General features: G+C 47.0%; 1 protein-coding gene across 1 annotated transcript in view; it reads right to left on the bottom strand.

Moving 5' to 3' along the window:
• Positions 1-13548: 13548 nt before the first annotated feature.
• Positions 13549-22923, bottom strand: part of PDYN (prodynorphin) — a 33399-nt gene continuing 24024 nt past the window's right edge. Inside the window, exons 2-3 of the mRNA XM_083619148.1 lie at positions 18570-18714; positions 13549-17186 (exon numbers count right to left, since the gene is read on the bottom strand). Of these exons, the coding sequence (XP_083475274.1) occupies positions 16515-17186; positions 18570-18714 (817 nt within the window). The 3' untranslated portion in view covers positions 13549-16514. The remainder of the gene's footprint in view (positions 17187-18569; positions 18715-22923) is intronic.

Raw genomic sequence — 22923 nt, 5'->3', positions numbered from 1 at the left:
CACCCCACCCCCCGGTTCATGACTAAGTCAGGCAATTGGCAAGTGCTGCCTTCTGTCAAATTCTACCCAGGAGAGATCAGGATCTAGCCCACTGTCTTAGGCAGACCTGCTAAAAGGCAGCTCTCTATTCCTATGTAGGAAAGACCATTTATGTCTGGGTTAGAAAAGTCTTCTTTTCCGCAACTAATCAGGAAAGACGACAGTAGCCTGACCTGCTCTTATGACTTGAACAGCAACTGGATCTGCAGAAACCAGCAAATTACCTAAGTTTTTCACAGCATGGAGTTAAGTATGATTGCCCAGCCATGCCTGCAGAAGGAACTGCTGTTAAAGTTGCAGGAACAAGGCCTGCTTAAATCAGTTGGCAACCCTTAATCTTAAGAATGTTAGGTGCTTGACTTGGCTGCCCAACTCACAGTATTCTGTAGTCTCACAGTACTCCAAATACTGGTGAACATATAGTACGTATTCCCAATGCAGGATGGATTTTGATGAGTAAGAGAGGATATATTATTAAGTAATTATTCTTCCTCCTCCTCACTTGTGTGAGAATGCAAATACATATTTCAGCAGAGTTAAAAATCACCATCCATGCACAGCTTATCTCTAGAAGCTATTAGGACAACGTTTGCATAACCTTCTAGAACAATTATCTCCAATGATCTTTTAGGCAGACTGAGAATATCTTCTCCCTTTTTATGTTTCCCTCTTTACAAAAAAAAATCACTCTCAGATTCATAAGTAAAGACGAAAAATACAAGTATTACTCACATCACAAGTCTTGCCAGGATTCAACAAGTACAGTGATGGAAATCAGGCAGGAAATAAGAAGAAGAGGAGTTTGGATTTGATATCCCACTTTCTCACTACCCGAAGGCGTCTCAAAGCGGCTAACATTCTCCTTTCCCTTCCTCCCCCGCAACAAACACTCTGTGAGGTGAGTGGGGCTGAGAGACTTCAGAGAAGTGTGACTGGCCCAAGGTCACCCAGCAGCTGCAGGTGAAGGAGCGGGGAAGTGAACCCGATTCACCAGATTATGAGTCCACCGCTCTTAACCACTATACATAGTCCAGTTCAAAATGGAGGTTGTTCTCCGGAGGAGAGCAAAGAGGCAGGTAGGAGAATACTGTGTAGTGACAGAAGGAAATAGAGATTAACCTTCTATTGTTTTCCTTCCCACCACAAAAGTTTAGAATAGAGGATATGACATCATGATGTCCCATGTCTGTGACTATCTAGCAATCATGCATTTGTGATTTTGGCTACTCATCCTCCTACACTCAATACGTTTAGGGACATCCACTAGGTGGAAACACAGTTGGCTGTGATTGCCTGGAACGTATCCATCGCGTTTTGAGAATGGTGACTCCCTTTCACCCTTTGACTATGGTAACTGCCTAGCCTTGTCACGCTGCTGTTCAAATGTGATACAGTCTGTTAGTGTTTAAAGCATCCTGCTAATAGATCAGATTTCACCCTCCTTGAATTACATACACACACACAATCATTTCCATGACCCAATGCTCTTGGTTCATTGCCCATCAATGTTGCCTCCTGGCAGGCTGAAATTCATACTGGGGCTGTCACACCGTTGCGGAAATCTTAGTCAATTTATCATATGAGTTTCAGTTGATTCGCCAAACTAATCAAAGCTGAACAGGAAAAAAAGCAGCTATTCTGAAAGGTAAAAATAACAAAAGGCATATCATTCTTTGGCCTTTGCATGACACATGCATGCATCACAGCAAGCACTCTCTTGGAATGGGAAGGACCATTGTGTAATGTTGCATCTTCATGCACACAGCGCCATGATGAGTCCTCAGCATCTCCAGTTAGAAAAGACATCTCTCTGCTAGAGACCATGAAGAGCTTTTTCCCATCAGAAGATAACGTGGTGGCAAAACCTTCCACCCAGCTTCTCACAAGTTCTCGTCTCCTGCAACATTCTGCTTTTCTCCCTCATTCTCAGGGTGCTTCTGAATTTCTTTCAAATTTGCTGTGTGCAGGGTTGAGTTCACCTTAACATTACAAGGTGGCCAAGTGTAGTGGTGTGTGTGTGTTTTCCTTTCCACGAAACATTTCCCCAGCACTCTGCAGCCTCCCCAGGTGCCCACTCTTCCGGATCTCAATAGACGTCATAGGAGGAATTGCCTTGTGACATCTTCCTCTGGGCTTTAACTGAAGCACAAGAATCAGTGGAGATGAATTGTAGAATGAAGGCAAGCCTGGCCCATGACAACATGGGCTTTTCACAGGAAGAGCAGGCACCCAGGAAGGCTGTAGAATGTAGACCACCAGGGAGATGATTTGCAGAGTGAAAGAAAGTGCACCTGGGAAGGCTACAGAACGCAGACAACCAGGGAGAAGATCTGTAGAACAAAGGGGGGAAAACCCTCACAAAAACTCTCAGCCTGCATCCCTATGTTTTTTTGTAGGTACCTATATTATAGTTGCGGACGCGGGTGGCACTGTGGGTAAAAGCCTCAGCGCCTAGGACTTGCCGATCGTCAGGTCGGCGGTTCGAATCCCTGCAGCGGGGTGCACTCCCATTGCTCGGTCCCAGCGCCTGCCAACCTAGCAGTTCGAAAGCACCCCCGGGTGCAAGTAGATAAATAGGGACCGCTTACTGGCGGGAAGGTAAACGGCGTTCCGTGTGCTGCGCTGGCTTGCCAGATGCAGCTTTGTCACGCTGGCCACGTGACCCGGAAGTGTCTCCGGACAGCGCTGGCCCCCGGCCTCTTAAGTGAGATGGGCGCACAACCCTAGAGTCGGACACGACTGGCCCGTATGGGCAGGGGTACCTTTACCTTTATATTATAGTTAATTGGTTATTTTACTTCTTCTTTTTTAAGTACTCTGCTGTCCAAATAATCAAGAGCACCTTTTGAATTGACCAAAAGGGTCAATTAGTCTAGCTGATTAATTGATTAAACTTTGCAGACTGCACTCTAACACTCCTTCTCAATACTGAAATAAAACCCTGCCTCGTTATTGCTGAGCCAGTTGAGAACCGAGACTTTGTGCAGAATTGGATTTGAGTCTCGTTAATCTATAAAGCAACCCCCCTCGTTCATTCCTCTTCACGCTTCTGCGGCGGCGGCAGCATTTGTCTTCCCCCAGAGCTTTGTGCGCTGTGTTATATGTCCCGGCGCTTGCAGCTGGGCAGCGATGACGCATGGGGTGAATAGGAGGGAAGGCTAAGTAGCTCGCTTAGGCTCTTGTGGGGTGAACCTCATCCCCATGGAGATGGATTGAGGGCATGAAGGGGTCTGCGTAGGCCAGGCCTTTTGCAAAGAGTGAGCTTTACAGGCAGTGAGTCACGGGAAAGGCTGGGAATAGAAGCAGGAGACCAGCTTCCCAACCAGGGCCACACATGATTCATTCCTAGCCTCAACCTTGGACAATTTATTCCTCTTGCTTGCCAGCAAAGGATGGCCCTTTTCAAAGCAAAGGATTTCTGAAACTGCCTGCAATCCTATGCACAGTTACATGGGAGTACAGCCCACTGAGTTTGGTGGGGCTTACTTGTGAGTAGACATGTACAGGATTGCAGGGCGAGAGTCTTCGGGATGTAGGAATCTCCCTTGCACCAAGCCAGACTGCTGGTGCATTTAGCTCAGTGTTGTCTACAGGCAACTGCTCTCCAGCAGGGAGCCTTGAATGCTTCTAATATCCTGCCATATCGCAAAATGTTGCGCTAGAATGCCTCTGCCTGGCATTTGGTATCCAGTATGGAAGGGATGCATGTGTTGAAAGCGAGGGAGGATTGAATTATGTTCAAGTTACAGGGAACCAGGCAGAGGGCCTTCTCGGTAGTGGCCCCCGCCCTGTGGAACGCCCTCCCACCAGATGTCAAAGAGAACAACAACTACCATACTTTTAGAAGACATCTGAAGGCAGCCCTGTTTAAAGGTAAAGGTAAAGGGACCCCTGACCATTAGGTCCAGTTGTGACTGACTCTGGGGTTGCGGCGCTCATCTCGCTTTATTGGCCAAGGGAGCCGGCATACAGCTTCCGGGTCATGTGGCCAGCATGACTAAACCGCTTCTGGCAAAACCAGAGCAGTGCACGGAAACGTCATTTGCCTTCCCGCTGGAGTGGTACCTATTTATCTACTTGCACTTTGACATACTTTCAAACTGCTAGGTGGGCAGGAGCAGGGACCGAGCAACGGGAGCTCACCCCATCACGGGGATTTAAACCACCGACCTTCTGATCGGCAAGTCCTAGGCTCTGTGGTTTAACTCACAGCGCCACCGGCATCCCAAGTTTAAGGAAGCTTTTAATGTTTAGGGAAGTTTAGGGAAGCTTTTAATGTTTAATAGCTTATTGTATTTTAGTGTTTTGTTGGAAGCCACCCAGAGTGGCTGGGGAAACCCAGCCAGATGGGCGGGGTATAAATAATAAATTATTATTATTATTATTATTATTATTATTATTATTATTATTATTATGCAAAACTCTCACACATTGCAAGCCCTGCAGCCTGGTGTGATTTACATTCCATGAACATTTCAGCCAGCTCCTCCACAGCTGGTATGAAATAGGGCTTCATATCTCCTGCATGAGGTCGCAGGAGGGGGGGGCGCTTACTTAAAAGAAATCCCTGTGCTGCACATGCAACCCTGGTTCATTCCAGTCATGCAAGCAGTGGAGGCTTGCCACTGGGGCAAATGGGGCACTGCCCCACTGGATAGCTCAGTCAGTAGAGCACAAGACTCTTGATCTCATGTTCGGGAATTCGAGCCCCACATTGGGCAAAAGATTCCTGCATTGCAGGGGGCTGGACTAGATGAGCCTCGTGGTTCCTTCCAGCTCTGTCATTCTATGATTCTATGATCTGCCCTTCCTCAGCCCCAACTGTCCTGCCTCCAAGGCGTAACCCCTCCTGTCACCTTCCTCAAGTAACACCTTGTCGAACTCTGCAGGAAAGAGGATGGGGACAAAACCAGAATTAGATGGCTCTTCCTGCCATTGGCTCTCTGGTGCCACCTACTGTTTGTCTCCCTGCCTTCTGCCCAACAAGCTCTGGAACTTGCTGGGGAAGCAGCATACAGACACTTTGCATCGACCGCCTAAGAGGGCAAGGGGCAAGACGAAAATTCTTAGGTGATGTGCATCTCAGCGACCTGAAATGCAGTGAGGTCATTTCCCCAACCCACTGAATTTCAACTTGTAGCTTTGCATAGCTGTACAGACCACCGGGGGGTGGGATATCTTCGCCCCATGCTCATCACCTGATTTGCTTCCCTGTGCTGAACTCTTAGTTCAGTGAAGCAGCCATCTGCGCATGTGCTCTTAGTTGTGCATGCATGGCAGCTGTCTGGACTGCGCGCACCTGAGCTTGTTTAGGGAAGTTTTTAATGTGTGACATTTTAATGTATTTTTAATGTATTTTTTGCTGGAAGCCGCCCAGAGTGGCTGGGGAAACCCAGCCTCTCTCACCTTGAACTAGCCACTGTGATCCACGCGACAGTCACCTCCAGAATTGATTATTGTAACTCACTCTACGTGGGGCTGCCCTTGAAGCTGACCCGGAAACTCCAGCGGGTGCAGAATGCCACAGCGAGACTCCTTATGGGGTCTTCGCCGTGGGATCACATTCACCCGGTGCGATACCAGCTGCACTGGCTCCCGGTGGAGTACAGGATCAGGTTTAAGGTGCTGATTTTAACCTTTAAAGCCCTATACGGCCTAGGACACTCATACCTATGGGACCGCCTCTCCTGGTATGTCCCATGGAGGACCTTACAGTCTTTAAATAAAAACATATTGGAGGTCCCAGGCCACAGGGAGGTTAGGCTGGCCTCGACCAGAGCCAGGGCTTTTTCGGCCGTGGCTCCGATCTGGTGGAACACTCTGTCACAAGAGACTAGGGCCCTGCGGGACTTGACATCTTTCCGCAGGGCCTGCAAGACAAAGCTGTTCCGCCTGGCCTTTGGCCAAGGCACAGTCCTTCCTTAATACACATAGAACTCTAGCCCAATGGTTGCCATTAATTTGATTCTGAATTGATTTTAGAATGCTGTGTTATTTTTATTGTTGTTAGCCGCTCTGAGCCCGGCTTCGGCTGGGGCGGGCGGGATATAAATAAAATTATGTTGTTGTTGTTGTTGTTGTTGGATCAGGCCAGTGGTCTATCTCGTCCAGCATTCTGTTCTCACAGTGGCCAGTCAGATACCTGTGGGTGCCTGTGTGCTCACAAACAAGGCCTGAGCCCAATAGCACCCTCTCCCCTCCTGTGGTTTCCAGCAGCTGGTGCTCAGAAGCATTGCCAGCTGTGGAGGCAGCGCATGTCCTGGCTGTTCCAGGTTAAGAAGGGACTGCTGGGTGCCTCCAAATCTTGGCACCGAGAATACTCCTTCCCACCAACCCACAAGCACCCCATCACCACACAGGAACGCTTCGTTCATTTCTAGTGGGTAAAGAACAGATCATCGAAAGTCACGGTCACATTTTTTTATTATTATTCATCACGGAGAAGGAGAACAAGGGGAGAAAGAACAAACCCGGTTGCTGGGCATGCCAAATGCTTTATTGATCCTTGAAAACTCAAGAGCAAAATATACCCAAAGCAACCAGTACGCAAAAGAACAGCACAACTGACAAGGAGAAGGATTTGGCAGGGCCAGTGCTAAGCCAAAGAGTGCATCGTCCAGAATCTCATCACACCATGCATGCAGCGAGAGCTCATTTCCCCCATTCAACCCGTCTCAGAGCTTCCCTGTGAAAATCTGAGTTTATTTTTACCCGGGGTTAAAAGTTGTTTCAGCATTCCCGGTAATGTATGCTGTCAGGAGCACACAGGGCATGGTGGGAGGGCTGGAATATTGAAGTGGGGAACGGCAAAATGATTACTAATTTTGTTGTCTTAGAACGAATCAGCAATAACTAGGGATTAGGGCTTTTGTGAGGTCCTCGCTGATGGTGAATTTCAAATGTGAATCCGGAAGCGTGTTTTGCCCTTTGAAATGTGAACCCTGTCATTTTGTTGAACGCATGAGATTTATGTGAAACTTTGTTGTGTGTCAAAGTAGAATTCAGGTTCCCCAGCTGTGCTAGCCTGTGAAAAAAACGCTTGTTTAATTTACACACAAAACTAACCTGCCCTCGGGTGTAATGATGGGCTTATGCTGAGAGATGGCTTTTTAAAAGGATTAGGCAAATTTACCGTATTTTTCGCTCTATAAGATGCACTTTTCCCCTCCTAAAAAGTAAGGGGAAATGTGTGTGCGTCTTATGGAGCGAATGCAGGCGGGAGGCTCTGCTCAGCGCTGCCTTTAAAGAGCCCCGTGGAGCGTGTGTGCAGCTCTTGGGGGCTTTTCCCCGAGGAGGGAGAAGGGCTGCCCTTCTCCCTCCTTGGGAAAAAGCCTCCAAGAACCACACACATGCTCCACACGCTCTTTAAAGGGAGTGCAGCTCTTGGGGGAGCCTTTCTCCTGCTGCCCTGAAGAGGCTTCGCATGGCTATCCCAGAAGCCAGAACAGCAAGAGGCTATCCCAGAAGCCAGATCCCTCTTGCTGTTCTGGCTTCTGGGATTCAGAATATTTTTTTCCTTGTTTTCCTCATCCAAAAACTTGGTGCGTCTTATGGTCTGGTGCGTCTTATGGAGCGAAAAATACGGTGACTGTGAAGAGGGGGAGGTTTGTTAACAGTGAGAAAAGAAGTATCCATGTTACAGGTGATATGCCTCTGAATACCAGGTCCTGGGGGCGAGCAAAGAGGGGAGGCAGTGCCCAAATATACAGAGTTTCTCCCCCTCTAAGAAGCAGTCAGGTTTAGCTGCCGGACTCAAAGGGCAAGGTGCACATTCAGAATCTCAACACTGACAATGGGGCAACATCCTGCACCACACCTGAGGACAACAGCGTAGCTTAAGGGATGCAGGACCACACACAGCTCTGCTCTCCAAAATGACACATTCGCTGCTCCCCATTCTTCCACATCTGTGGCCTGAGGTGACCGGCTCACTCTTGCTAGGGGTAGGACCAGCCTTAGGTGTTATCAGTCCTCCCCGTTCAAAGAGGATGGACGATTTAAAGGAGAACAGCTGGCCGTTGCCTGGAGCCAAGAGGCTGTGCAAACAGCTGAGAGGAAAGGAAGGATGTGGCTGATTTGCAGAAGGCCAGACATTACCCAGTTGGCTAAGGAGAGGGAACCTGGAAGGTAGGTTGACTGAAGCTGTGGTTATTAGGTAGGTGGGGGTCATTTGAGGGGTCATGGACTTTACCTGCTTGGGTGAAGGTCACGGGTGTCATGGAGCAATGAACTGGAAGGTGGGAACACCGCAGGGAATGTAAAACAGCTGGAACGTTGTAGGATCAGTGGCTGTTGAGTAGCTGGTCTTGACGGACAGCAGTCACCTGGGCTCCTCATTCCAACTGGGATTCCTGCGCCAAACATTCCACTCTGTAGGTATGGTTAGTGAATCTTCTAAGTTGATACTAGAGCTGGAGGCCATTTGGAGCTTTGACTTGGGGTTGGCCTTTTAGTGCCCTCCTAGCTCTACAGTTCTATCCTTCGCCTCGAACCTGAACTTGTGTGCAGCAGGTTAGAATTTCTATTCACCCGGATTTTACTATTCAGCCATATTATGGATGATGTTGAATTTAGGGGAATGGTTTGGCTCACCAAGTCACTTCAAAATGATCAACACTATTTAATTGTTTAAGGGTTATTGTTCTTCATGACCGTAAAATTACGCTCGGAAGCCAAATGTTCAACTCGGGCAATTTTCAGATTTGAACCCTGGTGAATTCTGAATTTGGGGGGCATTTGGGTCAGGAAAGGTACAAGTGTGTTTGGCTAAAACCCGCTCAGCTTTCACAATGTAACAGAACCTCAGACCATTGTCTGGGCATGCAATATCAACGGACATTGACATAGGATGCAAGTCATTGCTTGATGCTACAGTCAAGAACTGAGGACATCCTCAGACTTGCTAGACATTTCTCTTTCACCCAGAACTCTGGATCTATAATAACTGCACAGGATCATACGAAACTGCCTGATCCCAAATCGGATCACTGGCCCATCTAGCTGTGCCCTGAGGAACCTGTGTGGACAACACACCTCTTTGCTTGCTTGCACACGTTTGATCCCATGTGCTAACACTGTGCATTTTCATGCACACCATTAAAAACCTTTGGTGCACCCCCGCAAGGGGGGGGGAGAGAGTATATCTAAAGCAGTGATGGCCAAACTTGGCCCAGCAGCTTTTCTGGGACTACAATTCCCACCATCCCTGACCACTGGTCCTGTTAGCTAGGGATGATGGGAGTTTGGCCATCACTGATCTAAAGAGTGTTAAGGTTCCAAGTAGTTGAGGGGAAATAAGTCATTTTTGTACCGTTAATTGCTTGTGCATAAATGAAAAGGGTAAGGACATAATTTTTAATTGGGGGGGCAGCTTGTTAGTATTGCAAATATACATGCTGTGGAGCAATACAAGAGTCTTTATCTATTATCATCAGCTGTGTTACTTTTATTGTTGTTAGCCGCTCTGAGCCCGGCTTTGGCTGGGGAGGGCAGGATATAAATTTTATTATTGTTATTATTATTGTTATTATTATTATTATTATTATTATTATTATTATTATTATTATTTATTAATAAATTTTATTATTATTATTATTATTATTATTTATTATTATTAATGTTTTGTTTTGTTCCTTAATTTTTTGGGAGGGATGTTTTTGGGTTGTTGTTTTTATTTTGATTATATGGTTTTTATGTTGATCCTTTCTGTGAACAGCCCTGAGACCTCTGGGTACAGAGCAGTATATAAATTCTAATAATGATAATAATGATAATAATAATAATAATAATAATAATAATAATAATAATAATAATTAATAATAATTTGTTGGGAGCCACCCAGAGTGGCTGGGGTGACCCAGCCAAATGGGCAGGGTATAAGAAATATTTTTAAAAATATATATATATTATTATTAATCAGACTGCATGCAAAGACTGCTTGTTAGTGGCAGTTTACGATGCAAAGAAGCATCTTCTAGAGTACCTTTCACTGTTCCTGAGGGCGATCAACCCAATTCAGGCAGCCTGGGCTCTTGAATCGTGCCTATCCCTCAGAGCCAAAGAAAGCAGACTGAACAGCACCTGCAAATACGATGGTGGAATATCAAAGCCCAAGCGGCTGCTGAGCCAACAAATTGCAGGTTACCTCGGGATCATTTCAACAATGGGGCAAAATTGTTATTTTGCTGCGCCTTATATTCCTCATTGCGAAGGGTCAGAGCTGCAATTTAGCTTGAATAGAAGCGAGCCGGATCTGAGGCTCTCCTGGCAATGCACCCCATTATGCCAGGTGAATAGACGTCCTAATTCAGGGGGCAGCCAATAGGTGGCTGTGGAATAACAATGGGGAAAGGCGGGGCCGAATGGGAAAGAGGAGATTAATGGTGCTTCCCTTTGTTAGGAGGTTAGTATCTTGCGAAAAGACCGCTTTGGCGCTGATGAGGGTGACCTCCACGCAAGTAAGAGATTCTGGCTCCTCCACTAGAACAGCACATTTCTCTTGCAAATAGGGAAGTCAGAGAGAGTGAAGTATTATTAGAGGTGTGGGCCCCTGACACTCCTGGGTCCCGTCTTGCCCTGATCCAGGAAGAGAGAGCTACTCCAGTGAAGCTTGCATAGGCCATCCAAGACCCTTTGTAGGGGCTGGATAATATCTCAGTCGACGGGGGTGGAGAGAGACATCTGCCCATCGAGCCATAAGTGGCACTCAGGGACTGGCACACAAGTAGAACTGGAATCGGCCCTGCTTCTCCTAACAAAGCGTAGGGATGTTTTCTCCTGCCTTCTAGTCTGATGCTTCAGTTGTGGGGTCTCAGGGGGGTGGGCAACTGTACCTTGGCTTGATGTGGAATGTGTGACCCATCAATTCTCCTTTGATTCACCCTCCTCCACGCAGCCTTCTCCTCCAACTACTGCTGCTCCTCCTGGATTGCACCCTGTTTGTTGTTGTTTAGTCGTTTCGTCGTGTCCGACTCTTCATGACCCCCTGGACCAGAGCACACCAGGCACTCCTGTCTTCCACCGCCTCCCGCAGTTTGGTCAAACTCATGCTGGTAGCTTCGAGAACACTGTCCAACCACCTCGTCCTCTGTCGTCCCCTTCTCCTTGTGCCCTCCATCTTTCCCAACATCAGGGTCTTTTCCAGGGAGTCTTCTCTTCTCATGAGGTGGCCAAAGTCTTGGAGCCTCAGCTTCAGGATCTGTCCTTCCAGTGAGCACTCAGTGCTGATTTCCTTCAGAATGGATAGGTTTGATCTTCTTGCAGTCCATAGGACTCTCAAGAGTCTCCTCCAGCACCATAATTCAAAAGCATCAATTCTTCAGTGATCAGCTTTCTTTATGGTCCAGCTCTCACTTCCATACATCGCTATTGGGAAAACCATAGCTCTAACTATACGGACCTTTGTCGTCAAGGTGATGTCTCTGCTTTTTAAGATACTGTCTAGGTTTGTCATTGCTTTTCTCCCAAGAATCAGGCATCTTTTAATTTCGTGACTGCTGTCACCATCTGCAGCGATCATGGAGCCCAAGAAAGTAAAATCTCTCACTGCCTCTATTTCTTCCCCTTCTATTTACCAGGAGGTGATGGGACCAGTGGCCATGATCTTAGTTTGGTACCTGCTAAAAACATTTTCATCTAGACAAGCTAAGAAGTATGTTGATGCATGCTTTGAACCGTTTTTAGCTCATTGATTTTATCCCTTGAACATTTAACAGAGTTGTTCTTACTAAATGATTTTACCAATAACTTACTGGTTTTATTCTGCTTTGAGGGCTCTTGGGTTTGGTTGGTTGGGTTGGGTTTTCTGCAATCAAGCAGGGTATAAATTTTAAGAAATAAATAAGCTAAACCTGGATGCTCCCTATGCAATCAATGCAGCTCTCCTATATGGATCTTCAGGGCATGGGGAGTCTCCCGGTTTGGGGAGGAGAAATTGTGGGGCAGCAGGAATTGGAGGAGAGTGAAGGATGGGCAAGGAGAAACTGAAGGATGCCGAAAGGATTCGCCATCCACATTAAGTTGAGGCAGAGGCATCAGCTTCTCCAAAGGATTGAGGGGGCCCTGTGGGACGTGAAACGCAAGAGCAGTCAAGTACAACATTCCTAGAGTGAACATGTTTACACATGGGGAGGAATGTTTGTCCAGCCAGCAGGTAAACTTCCTGTTTTCTTCTGGGCTGGGACAGACTTCCTCTGCATGTGACTAGAGGTGGGCATGGCCTCACCTGTGCAGGTAACGACAAAAGCACAAGGAAGGGCAGCCATCTCTCTCTCTTTGACTACATGCATCGAAGAAGCAACATCTGCTTAGCCAAAGATGCCCTCTTGTATCCAAGAGATGACAAAGGGACTGTCTCCTTATGAGATAGTTTCCAGATGTATGTAACTTTTCTAAGCTAAGTCTGCCTTCTGGGATCCGATTGTGAACAGAATGTGAGTAGACTCTTTTTATACTTTTATAGAAGACTGTTGTGTCTTATCTTTTATGAGGGAATAAGGGGAAAATACCAGAACAGTTATTATAGAGGCTTTAGCGAGCCTGAGCTAACGCATCCGCTGTGAGTTTAAAAAGGGGAATATTACTCTGCTAAATTGTGAACTTGTTTACACAAGTTGGAAAGGCCATAATCCAATAATATATCCTCTCCTGCATCCATGAACATTCTCACAGGCCCAACGTGAAGTCACACAACATCCTGATGTCACAAGGAGGCAAGGGGTGGAGCCAAAAGCCCTCTGAAAAAAGACATGGGGGGGCTGAAACTGCCTCGGCTCCTAGGAGCTGGCACCAATGAATCGAGACAGGGCCAGCCCACCAGTGAGGCAAAGTGAGGCAGTTGCCTCAGGGCAGCCAGATCCGGACAGCTGGGAGGGGTGGCCTACAAGGAGCATGCCAGTCACCTTCTCCTGCTCCTCTGCCACTGCCATGTGCCCACCCTCTGCAGCCAGCTCCTCTCTGGCCTCCTTCTGCCCCCCAGCAGGTGGGCAGGTGTACAGCAGAGGAGCAGGAGGGTTAGTTGCAGAAGTGAAGGCAATATAGGCATGGTATTTTCTGTTTTGACTATAGCAGCAAAATATCCTGGGCTGGCCCTGGGCCAAGGTATGGACAGGCGCTAGGAGACTATTGTGGCCTGACATTTCCTGCATTCCAGGAAAGCACTGTTTTGCTGCCTGTTGAAGACCTTTTAAGTGGATATCTCTATCCCAGGCTGCACCTGTCCTGGATTTGAAATGGTTTTTCATTTTCGAAATTGCATTGCGTTGTTTTTGCATATAAAACTGGGGTTTGTCAATTGTTAGAATTGTGAAGGGTTTTGTTTCGTTTTGCCGATGTTCTTGTCGCAATGTTACATCCTTGATGGGAAGCAATTCATAAATGGAATTAAATATATTATGTGTTCGGTATTTTAATTTTTAAAAAACACCTTTTGAAGAGTACCCTGCTTTGTCCTGAGTACCTTGTGCTGAAAGGCAACTTAATCATTTGGCAAATAAATTGAAATGGCCAGGCTTTCTTTTTTTCTGTGGGGGTGGGATAGCAAAAGGGGCTGCAGAGGGAACCACACGGGAGATTAGGAAAAACTACTACTGATTGATTATTGTAATACCAATGGTGAATGGACTGTGCAACAGGAAAAAAACACAATAAAGATTGATTTCCCATATGCACATGCTACACTCTTTCCAAGGACTGTTTTCTAGTAGATTGGCCAAGTCTACATTAGAGAAGGGAGTGGGAGAATGGGGTGCATGAGAGAGAGAGGGTGATTGGGTGGGTCCAGCCCCAAATACGTTTTCCAGCCCCACCCACTGCTAGACTGCAGCATCCCTGCGAGAAGTGAGGTTACAGGGAACCAGGCAGAGGGCCTTCTCAGTGGTAGCGCCTGCCCTGTGGAACGCCCTCCCACCAGATGCCAAGGAAATAAACAACTATCTGACTTTTAGGAGACATCTGAAGGCAGTCCTGTTTAGGGAAGTTTTAATGTCTGATGTTTTATTGTGCTTTTAATTTTTTTATTGTCAGACTCAATGGCGCCGGGGCGGGGCTAAACTAAATTTGGGGGCGCTGGGCGGATCTTTGCACCCCTGCGCCAAATATGCTGAAGACGGCCCTAGTGCCAATGTTGCAAAGTACAAGCACGATGGGCTTGGGGCTTGGGGGGGAAATGGGTCTGAGTCAAGTCGGACACAGAATTCACTCCTCACCCCCCACATCATAGGTAGGCAGACCCGGGGGCCGGATCCAGCCCAATCACCTTCTCAATCCGGCCTGCGGATGGTCCGGGAATCAGCATGTTTTTACATGAGTAGAATGTGTGCTTTTATTTAAAATGCATCTCTGGGTTATTTGTGGGGCCTGCCTGGTGTTTTTACACAAGTAGAATGTGTGCTTTTATTTAAAATGCATCTCTGGGTTATTTGTGGGCCATAGGAATTCCTTCATTTATTTTATTTTTCAAAATATAGTCCGGCCCCCCACAAGGTCTGAGGGACAGTGGTCTGGCCCCCTGCTGAAAAAGTTTGCTGACCCCTGCCCTACATCATGTGAAAGGCGGAGGAATTATTGTGCGATCTGTGAGCCACATGCTTTAATTGGCTCTGGGAAATGGGTGTTTGGGGTAGCACTTAGGAAACTGCACGAGCCGAAGAAAGAAAAATGCAGACTTCCAGGGTGCAAACGCATCTATCACACCACATCTGGCTCAGCTAGGCGGCACAAAGGTTTTTACTTAATTTGAAGCTGGCATGATACAAACATCGGTTCCCATGGGGCACGCACGCTTTTCTCTGTTTTTGTTTGGGTTGGGTTTTTTTGCCCCACTGTCCTCTCGAGTCCTAAAGGTCCTGCATGACAGATTCCTTGCAAAGCCTGTCCACAGAGGGTGATTTCAAACATTACAAAGCAAACTGACTCTGGCTTGCCAGTCGCGACCCTGGGAACGTGTGTGCCTGTACGATGCGCGTGTTTTGAAACACCTCCTTGTCACATTTCACACTTGACATTTCAAAGGGAACACTTAAAGTAAATCATATAAGCACAGTGTAACAAGAGAGGGCAGCAGCCAGACTTTATCATACTTAGAGCAAACCCATTTGCCTGCTCCAGAGGTTCACAAAGTGGGCAAGATCACCCCCTGAGGGGCACTAGGATTATCTGGTGGGGGGCGCTGAGAGGCAAGGGGTGGCAGCTGGGCACTGGAGGTGCAAATGACTATCGTAAAATCCTAGAGTTGGACGGGACCAGGGGGCTCACGTTGTCCAACCTTCGACCATACAGGAATATTTTCGCACAAAGCAGGATTCAAACCCACCACCCTGAAATGAAGAGTCTCATGCTCTACCAACTGAGTTATCTATCACTCTGTTGGCTTTGAAAAGCTGTCATCACTGGATCAAGTTCATTCGTCTTGTTGAATTAATTAAACAGTTTTGATTTTGAATAAATGCGCAATTGATAGCTCAGTTGGTTAGAACATGGTGCTGATAATGTGAGGGTTGCAGCTTCGACCCCCGTATAGGACAGTTGCATATTCCCCTGCATTGCAGGGGGTTGGACTAGATGGTCTTCAGGTTCCCTTCCAAATCTGTGATTCTAGGATTCCTATTGTGAACGTTATTATGTTATTATCTTCCTTAGTGGGCTGTGCAAACCACTATTCTGAATACTGCTTTTTATAGGATGGATGTGACACTATTTAAAGTTTTTAAAAAGTCTTGCTGTTTCCGTTTGACCTTTCCCCAACCAGTTGCTTTGCAGCTGTTTTTGGACTACAAATCCCATCACTTTCAGACTGCACAGCCATACAGGTTGCGGCTGATGGGAGCTGTCATCCGAAACATCAGGAGGGCACGAGGTTGGGGAAGGCTGCTTTATCCAGCCGAGGTTTGGACTGTGATTGCTTTGTACCAGCAGGTGTTTCCAAGCTATTACTCTTCAATGAGGTTTGATTGCTGCTGTTTTCACCGTTTAAATTTGTTTACAGGCTGCACTTCTAAGCACGCTGGCTAGGAATTCAGAGGGATTTTACTTCCAAGCAAACAGGCTTAGGTGTGCACTTTTGGTGCGTTCCATTGATGTGGTTTTGTTATTGTACCGGCTAATTAAATTTGTTAGCCAGGCTTGATTCGTTTTTTGGCAGACAGGGAAACAAAATATTAATGACAGATGAGAACAAATCTCTTTAGAGGCTGGAAGCGGACAGCATCTCCTTACATGCACCCCTCTTTCTAGAGATTGAGGACAGCACCAGAAAGCTGCATCTCAGGCGCTGAACCCCCAAACCCTGGCTTCCCTCCACCTCAAAATCCATGCTAAGGTACCCCATGATGTTGATTCATTCCTTCTCTATCAGGCCTGCTGGTGGCCCTTGCACTACTTGGCTGAGCACTGGGGTGAGCGGTTGGAGTGACCCACACAGTCCATATTTGGGGGCGTCGTGGCCGGAGGACGCCTTGGGTTTCTGCCCAAAGCGGCTTCTATAGGTCATAGGCCTCGTCTGAGTAGGCGTTGGGCTCTTCCTCCGACCTGGTGGTCACCTTGAACTGGCGCCTCAAGAACCCTCCGTAGCGCTTCTGATTGTCCCACTTCAGCTTGGGTCGGATCCTGCGCATGAAGCCCCCGTAGCGCTTGCGCAGGTCCCCCAGCTCTTGCCTGCCCTCCTCGCCGGCCGCCGTGTCGGAACCTCGCTTGGGGTACTTGCGGAGGAAACCCCCGTAGCGTTTCACCTCATCCTTGAGCAACCCCGCATCCGACTCTTCCCCATTGTAGGCCAGGTCCCCGGTCTCCAGAGCCGCTGGGTATTCCTCCTCAGCACCCACCTCGGAGGCTGCCCTCTCCCCCACCTTCCGGAAGAATCCACCGTACTTCTTTGCCACGCTCCCCTTGGCAAGGGCGTTCTCGCGGAGGAGAGAAAATATCTTGTTCTTGTCCAGCTTCTTCATGAAGCCTCCGTAACGTTTGGCCAGCCCAGTGTACACCTCCCTGGGCCTGGGGTCACCTTCCTGTTCGGTCTCTTCTTCTTCATCCGCCTGGGATGGTCTGTCGGGCTCCCCCTCGATCAGGAAAGGGGCGAGGAAAGACAGCGCTTTCTTGCACTTCTCCCACTCAGCGGTGGACAGCAAGGAACCTTGGCACTCCAGGGAGCATATCTGTAAGACACCAACAAAAGGGGCAATCTGGTCAACGTTCCCTCCGTGGCCCAGAGATAGAAATTCTGTAAAACCCATCATCAGTGAGTGTCAGCATTGTGTATGCAAAAGGGAGGTTCGGCCGTAAAACTGGTAAGAACCAGTTTAGGAGGAATCTAACAGCTGAATGTTAGAGCGAAAAACAACTCCAGATAAGGTACAAGGAGAGCTCTGCACATCCAGTAACAATGGGTGGAGTAAAGTTGTCTTTGAAGGACTATGGTTGGATGAGGGATGGTGGAACAGTGGGGTGTTGGAAGGTGATTGGCCAGGGGATGGATCAGCTGATGTTAAATGTAGGTATCCTTTCCATAGACACAGGAGAGGTGGGTCTCGTGCAACGTAATCCACTGGGAGCAGTCAAATACAACATTCCTTGTTTTCCTAGAGTGGACATGCAAGGGAATGTTTGGTTCAGCCAGTCGAAACTTCCTGTTCCTCCTGGGCTGGAACATCCTTCCTCTTGCATGTGACTAGTGGGTGGGCATGACCTTTCCAGACCAGGTAAAAGGCCAAGGTGTGCTGCCACTCTCCTTCTTTTCCATCTTCCTTTCATCCTGTGAACTGCTGGACTGCTAGCCTGCAGTCACTAGGTAAATCTCTCTTATGGGGTAAACCTGTATGTATATGTTTGAAACTTTATTTTCTGTTAAATTGTTTTTATTAATTTTCCAATAAAAAACATCCAATTAACATATCAAATCATAATCCAATAAAAAACTAAAATAAAAAAGATCAAATTATCTTCCAAAATTGTAATTATTAATTTTTGGGACTTCCCATAGTCTGGACCTTGAAGCATAACTCCAAATCTCAATCCTGCCTCTCGTCTTTATTTCCATATTTCCACATCTCGATTTTAACACTCTAAGTATATGTTTGAAACTTTAAGCCTTAAGCCTGCCTTCAGGGATCACACTGTGCTCTGCCTGATCGTGAGTAAACTTTGTTTTTCTTGCTTATCAATAAGACTGTGGTGTCTTTATTCTTTTAGGAGGGATTCAAGGGGGTCTTACCAGGAAAATATCAGAACACATTTCAATCTGGACAAGCCAGATTGAATTGCGTATTGTTTAAGAAACTCACACGAGTTTGCAACTAGTTTTCTGCTGTGTAAAGGGGAATGCACTCTGCTAAGTAAAGGAACTGCTAAGTAAAGGAAGGATATTAATAAACAAATATCCTCTCCTGCCACCCTGAACATTCCCACAGGTCTGAGACCAAGATAGGTTACCAACAAAATTATCCTTGCATGTTTGTTTTGTTTGCATAGACAGCATCCCAGATCAGATTAGGATTCAGGTGGGCAAGGGTAGCCAAGTCTTGACTGGGCCTGCAACTTACCAAGGGGCTGACCAGCTTCTCCACATCCTGGCTGTGAAGAGCACATGCGGAGCACTGAGCGGAACAGTCTGCCGAATTCGAGGTAGCCAAACTGAGGCAAATGGCAAATGCCAGGAGCTGCCACTCCATTCTTGAAAGCAGGCACCTGGAGGAATTGGGAAGAGAGGTGAGTGAATGACAGAATGATTTCCAGGGGAGGAGTGACTTCTCTGAAATACCAGCACTGTTGAGAGCTCCATGCCTTTGGGGGGGGGAGGGACGGGAGGTTGGAATCATAGCTTTGCATGCAGAATAGAATAGAATAGAAATTATTATTTATACCCCGCCCATCTGGCTGGGTTTCCCCAGCCACTCTGGGCAGCGTCCAACAAAATATTAAAATACAGTGGTGTGTTAAACATTAAAAGCTTCCCTAAAGAGAGCTCCCTTCAGATGTCTTCTAAAAGTCTGGTAGTTGTTTTTCTCTTTGACATCTGGTGGGAGGGCGTTCCACAGGGCGGGTGCCACTACCGAAAAGGCCCTCTGCCTGGTTCCCTGTAACTTGGCTTCTCGCAGTGAGAGAACCGCCAGAAGGCCCTCAGAGCTGGACCTCAGTGCCTGGGCAGAACGATGGGGGTGGAGACACTCCTTCAGGTATACTGGGCTGAGGCCGTTTAGAGCTTTAAAGGTCAGCACCAACACTTTGAAATGTGCTCGGAAACGTACTGGGAGCCAGTGTAGGTCTTTCAAGACCGGTGTTATGTAGTCTCGGCGGCCACTCCCAGTCACCGGTCTAGCTGCCGCATTCTGGATTAGTTGTAGTTTCCATGTCACCTTCAAAGCTAGCCCCACATAGAGCGCATTGCAGTAGTCCAAGCGGGAGATAACTAGAGCATGCACCACTCTGGCAAGACAGTCTGCGGGCAGGGAGGGTCTCAGCCTGCGTACCAGATGGAGTTGATAAACAGCTGCCCTGGACACAGAATTGCCCTGCGCCTCCATGGACAGCTGTGAGGATCCCCAGGGGAAATCCCTGGCACCCCCAGAGAAACTACAATCGGCCTTTGGTCAAGAATTTGGAGTCTGAATAAGCTCCACCGAGGTCCTCAATTCAAAAAGCAAAAGGCCTTCATTCAATTATTTTTACACATGGAATTATATATTGCTGATGTTTCCCGTTGTTAGATTACTTTGAGATGCATAATGGGAAATGACTCATGATCGGAAGGAAGGAAATAAATAAAGGAAAGAAGGGAAAGGTTTAAGCAGCCTCAGCCGCCATTTCTTTGCACAAAGCAGCAGGCTCATGCAACTGCCCTTTCCATTACTCCTTCATCCCCAAGTCAGGAGGCTGCTCTGGCATTCCCTGTGCAATGGCCTCTTGATTTAAGGCACCTTCGAACATGGCCTCAGGCAAGAGCAACCTAATGGCCCATTAAGAAGGCAGCTATTTGCCATCAACAACCAGGCTGTACAAAAACCAGGAGAGGCAGTTATCTCAGTCAGCCTTAACAGGATATATGTGCTATTTTTCTAGAAAAAGAGGTGTCAGAACTCACCATGAACATCTCCCTCATTTTAGCAATGGCACCCACCTGAGAGGAGCTGGGACTGAATTCCAGCAAGTTCCAACTGAAAATACACTTTGTGTGTGCATGTGTGTATTCCAACCTATAAGTAAAGGTAAAGGGACTCCTGACCATTAGGTCCAGTTGCGGACGACTCTGGGGTTGCGGCGCTCATCTTGCTTTACTGGCCAAAGGAGCCGGCGTTCAGCTTCTGGGTCATGTGGCCAGCATGACTAAGCCGCTTCTGGCGAACCAGAGCAGTGCACGGAAACGCCGTTCACCTTCCCGCCGGAGTGGTACCTATTTATCTACTTGCACTTTGACGTGCTTTCGAACTGCTAGGTTGGCAGGAGCTGGGATCGAGCAACGGGAGCTCACCCCGTCGCGGGGTGGAATGTCCCAGGGTGCATCTAGTCTCATCTCTGCATACTTTTCAAGATCAGGTCAAGATGCGCCTTTTTGCCCAGGTCTTTGCAGGCGGATGATGGGATCGGAATATCTCCCCTATTCCCACTTCCATATTGTCACCGGGCTGCGAGCTTTGGCAGTGGGATTTTGCTTCGGCTGGAAATGAAAACCCCCCAAAAGTACCAAAAAACTTTCAGGCAAACACTCTTCCTTTGTCTCTCCCCAGCTGCTAAGCCCCAGAGGGGTCCCTGTTCTGAATCCCTGGGGATCTTTTACGCTTGCTCTCTCCTCTCTGCTCCAGCTGACTTTCTCCTTAATGTCCTTTAATTGGGGCTGATGGAGAAATATGCTAATCCTCCCATATTCATTTGTGCTAAATTAAGCTGTAATTTGAATGATATGCATTATCATATGTCGAATTATCGACGTTAGCAGAACATAAATTCCACCGAGCTGCCGTGGCTCAGAGGCATGATTCACTATCTGATTACAATACTTTGCGATCTTTTGGCACCTTTCATCTGCTGATCACAAATTGCCTTAAGAGCATTAATTAATAGAGCCTCCCAGAATGACTGCAGAGCCAAGTGCAGCTTGAGGGGGGGAAGGGAGTTAAAGGAGATAATTCTTTCCAAGGCTAAAGAAAAATAAAATAAAATTTCACCTCTACAAAAGAGAGAATATTGGTGGACTTAAATTCACAGCATGCTGTGCGTTGAAGGAGAACTATATGAAATTGATGTGCCGGTGGTATTTAACACCTATAAAGCTAGCAAAGATGTATAGAACTGTAAGGAGAAGGAAGGCACGTATGACCACATGTGGTGGACGTGCAAGATAACAAAAGCGTTCTGGGAAATGATGAGTTGGAAAAAAATGTTTAAAATAACGTTTGTTTAAAAACCAGAAGCCTTTTTCACTAGGAATCTTAGACACAGAGATACCAAAGGAGCAGAAACAATTATTTATGTACGCGACAACAGCAGCACGGATACTACTGGCCCGGAGATGGAAAGAAGATAATGTCCCAACCAGAGACAAACGACTGATGAAGATGATGGACTATGCCGAAATGGCAAAAATGACCTGGAAAATCAGAAACCAGGAAGACAGAAACTTTAAGAAGGAATGGAAAATTTTACAATTTATTTAAGAGAACACTGTAAACAACTAAAAACTTTGACAGGATTTGAGTGACGCTTGTATTGCATTAAAAACTAAGGTTAAAAAAAAAGAGAGAGGGCATTGGTTCATTAAGCTCAGAGACTGCTCAAGGGGCAAAACTGTAGAGTTGGAAGAGGACCCAAGGGTCATCTAGTCCGGGACTTCCGGGTTGGCGCCTCCGGCAATGGCGGAGCTCCTCCGATCGGGAGGAACTTGCTCTGTGAAAAGCAGGGTCTGACCGCCACGGCGAAGGCGGAGACCCATTGAAATCACAAGCGGGAGAAGCTTGTGAACCTGGGATTCAGCTGGCACCTTTTGCGCCTCCCCTACTCACGGGAAAACCCGGTTTCGGGGATCCGGAGAGACGTGGGGTAAGTGGCGCGGTGCTTCGAATTGACTGCTTCTTTCACGGAGTGAAGCCGCATTGCTGTTGCCGGAGAGCGCTGACTTTTTCCTGTGGACAATTGGATTTTAAACAACTACCCATGAGTAGAACGGAAAATTGGATCTTTAAATATCTTAATTTGGCACCGAAACGGGGAAGGTCTTAAACAGGAAGTCCGCCTTCCCCTTTTGTAAATAGATTGAAGCAAAGACGTTATAAGCTAAAGTCTTTGAAAGCTTTTGGCAAAGGATTAAATTTTCATCGGTTAAAACTACAAAACCCCCCTTGGAAGCAGGAGAAGAGGGGAAAAATTTTGGACTTAGCGAGCCTGCAAGAGAGAGTGAAAAACCAAATTACCACTGCTCCGAACCTGGTAAGGGCTGCCAGAAAGAGTGAAATTTTGGGAGAGTTCATTGACTGTGAACAAAACATTTTTGACAGCTAGTTAAATAAGAGAAAGATACTGTTTCCATTGTCCTCTTCTGCATTTAAAAAGGAGGAAAAGTAACTGGAAATTGAAACTATTTTTATGGCTTGAATTGTGTCTGAAAGGATTGATACAAGTGGAGACTGTTTCCCTCTAGAGGGAGTCTTTGAAACTGCCACAGGAGTGCAACTGGGGAATCACCAGCTGCAAGATAAGTAATTGTGAGAACCAGAGATTGACCTTGGACCACTCAAAATGTTGACAGGAGAAGCCATTGTGACGGTATCATGCAAGATAAGCTACTCGCTGGAACAGCTTCATAAGAAGACGGATGACATGTCTTTTAAAATTGACAACTTGGATCAAAAAGTGACTAATTGGAGTCAAAAAGTGAGTACCAACACAGAAATAATTCAGGACTTG

The sequence above is a fragment of the Podarcis filfolensis genome (assembly GCF_964270895.1).
Source record: "Podarcis filfolensis genome assembly, chromosome: 6".
NCBI lineage: Eukaryota > Metazoa > Chordata > Lepidosauria > Squamata > Lacertidae > Podarcis > Podarcis filfolensis.
The sequence above is the reverse complement of the archived record's forward strand: the minus strand, read 5'-3'. Positions and strand labels throughout refer to the sequence as shown.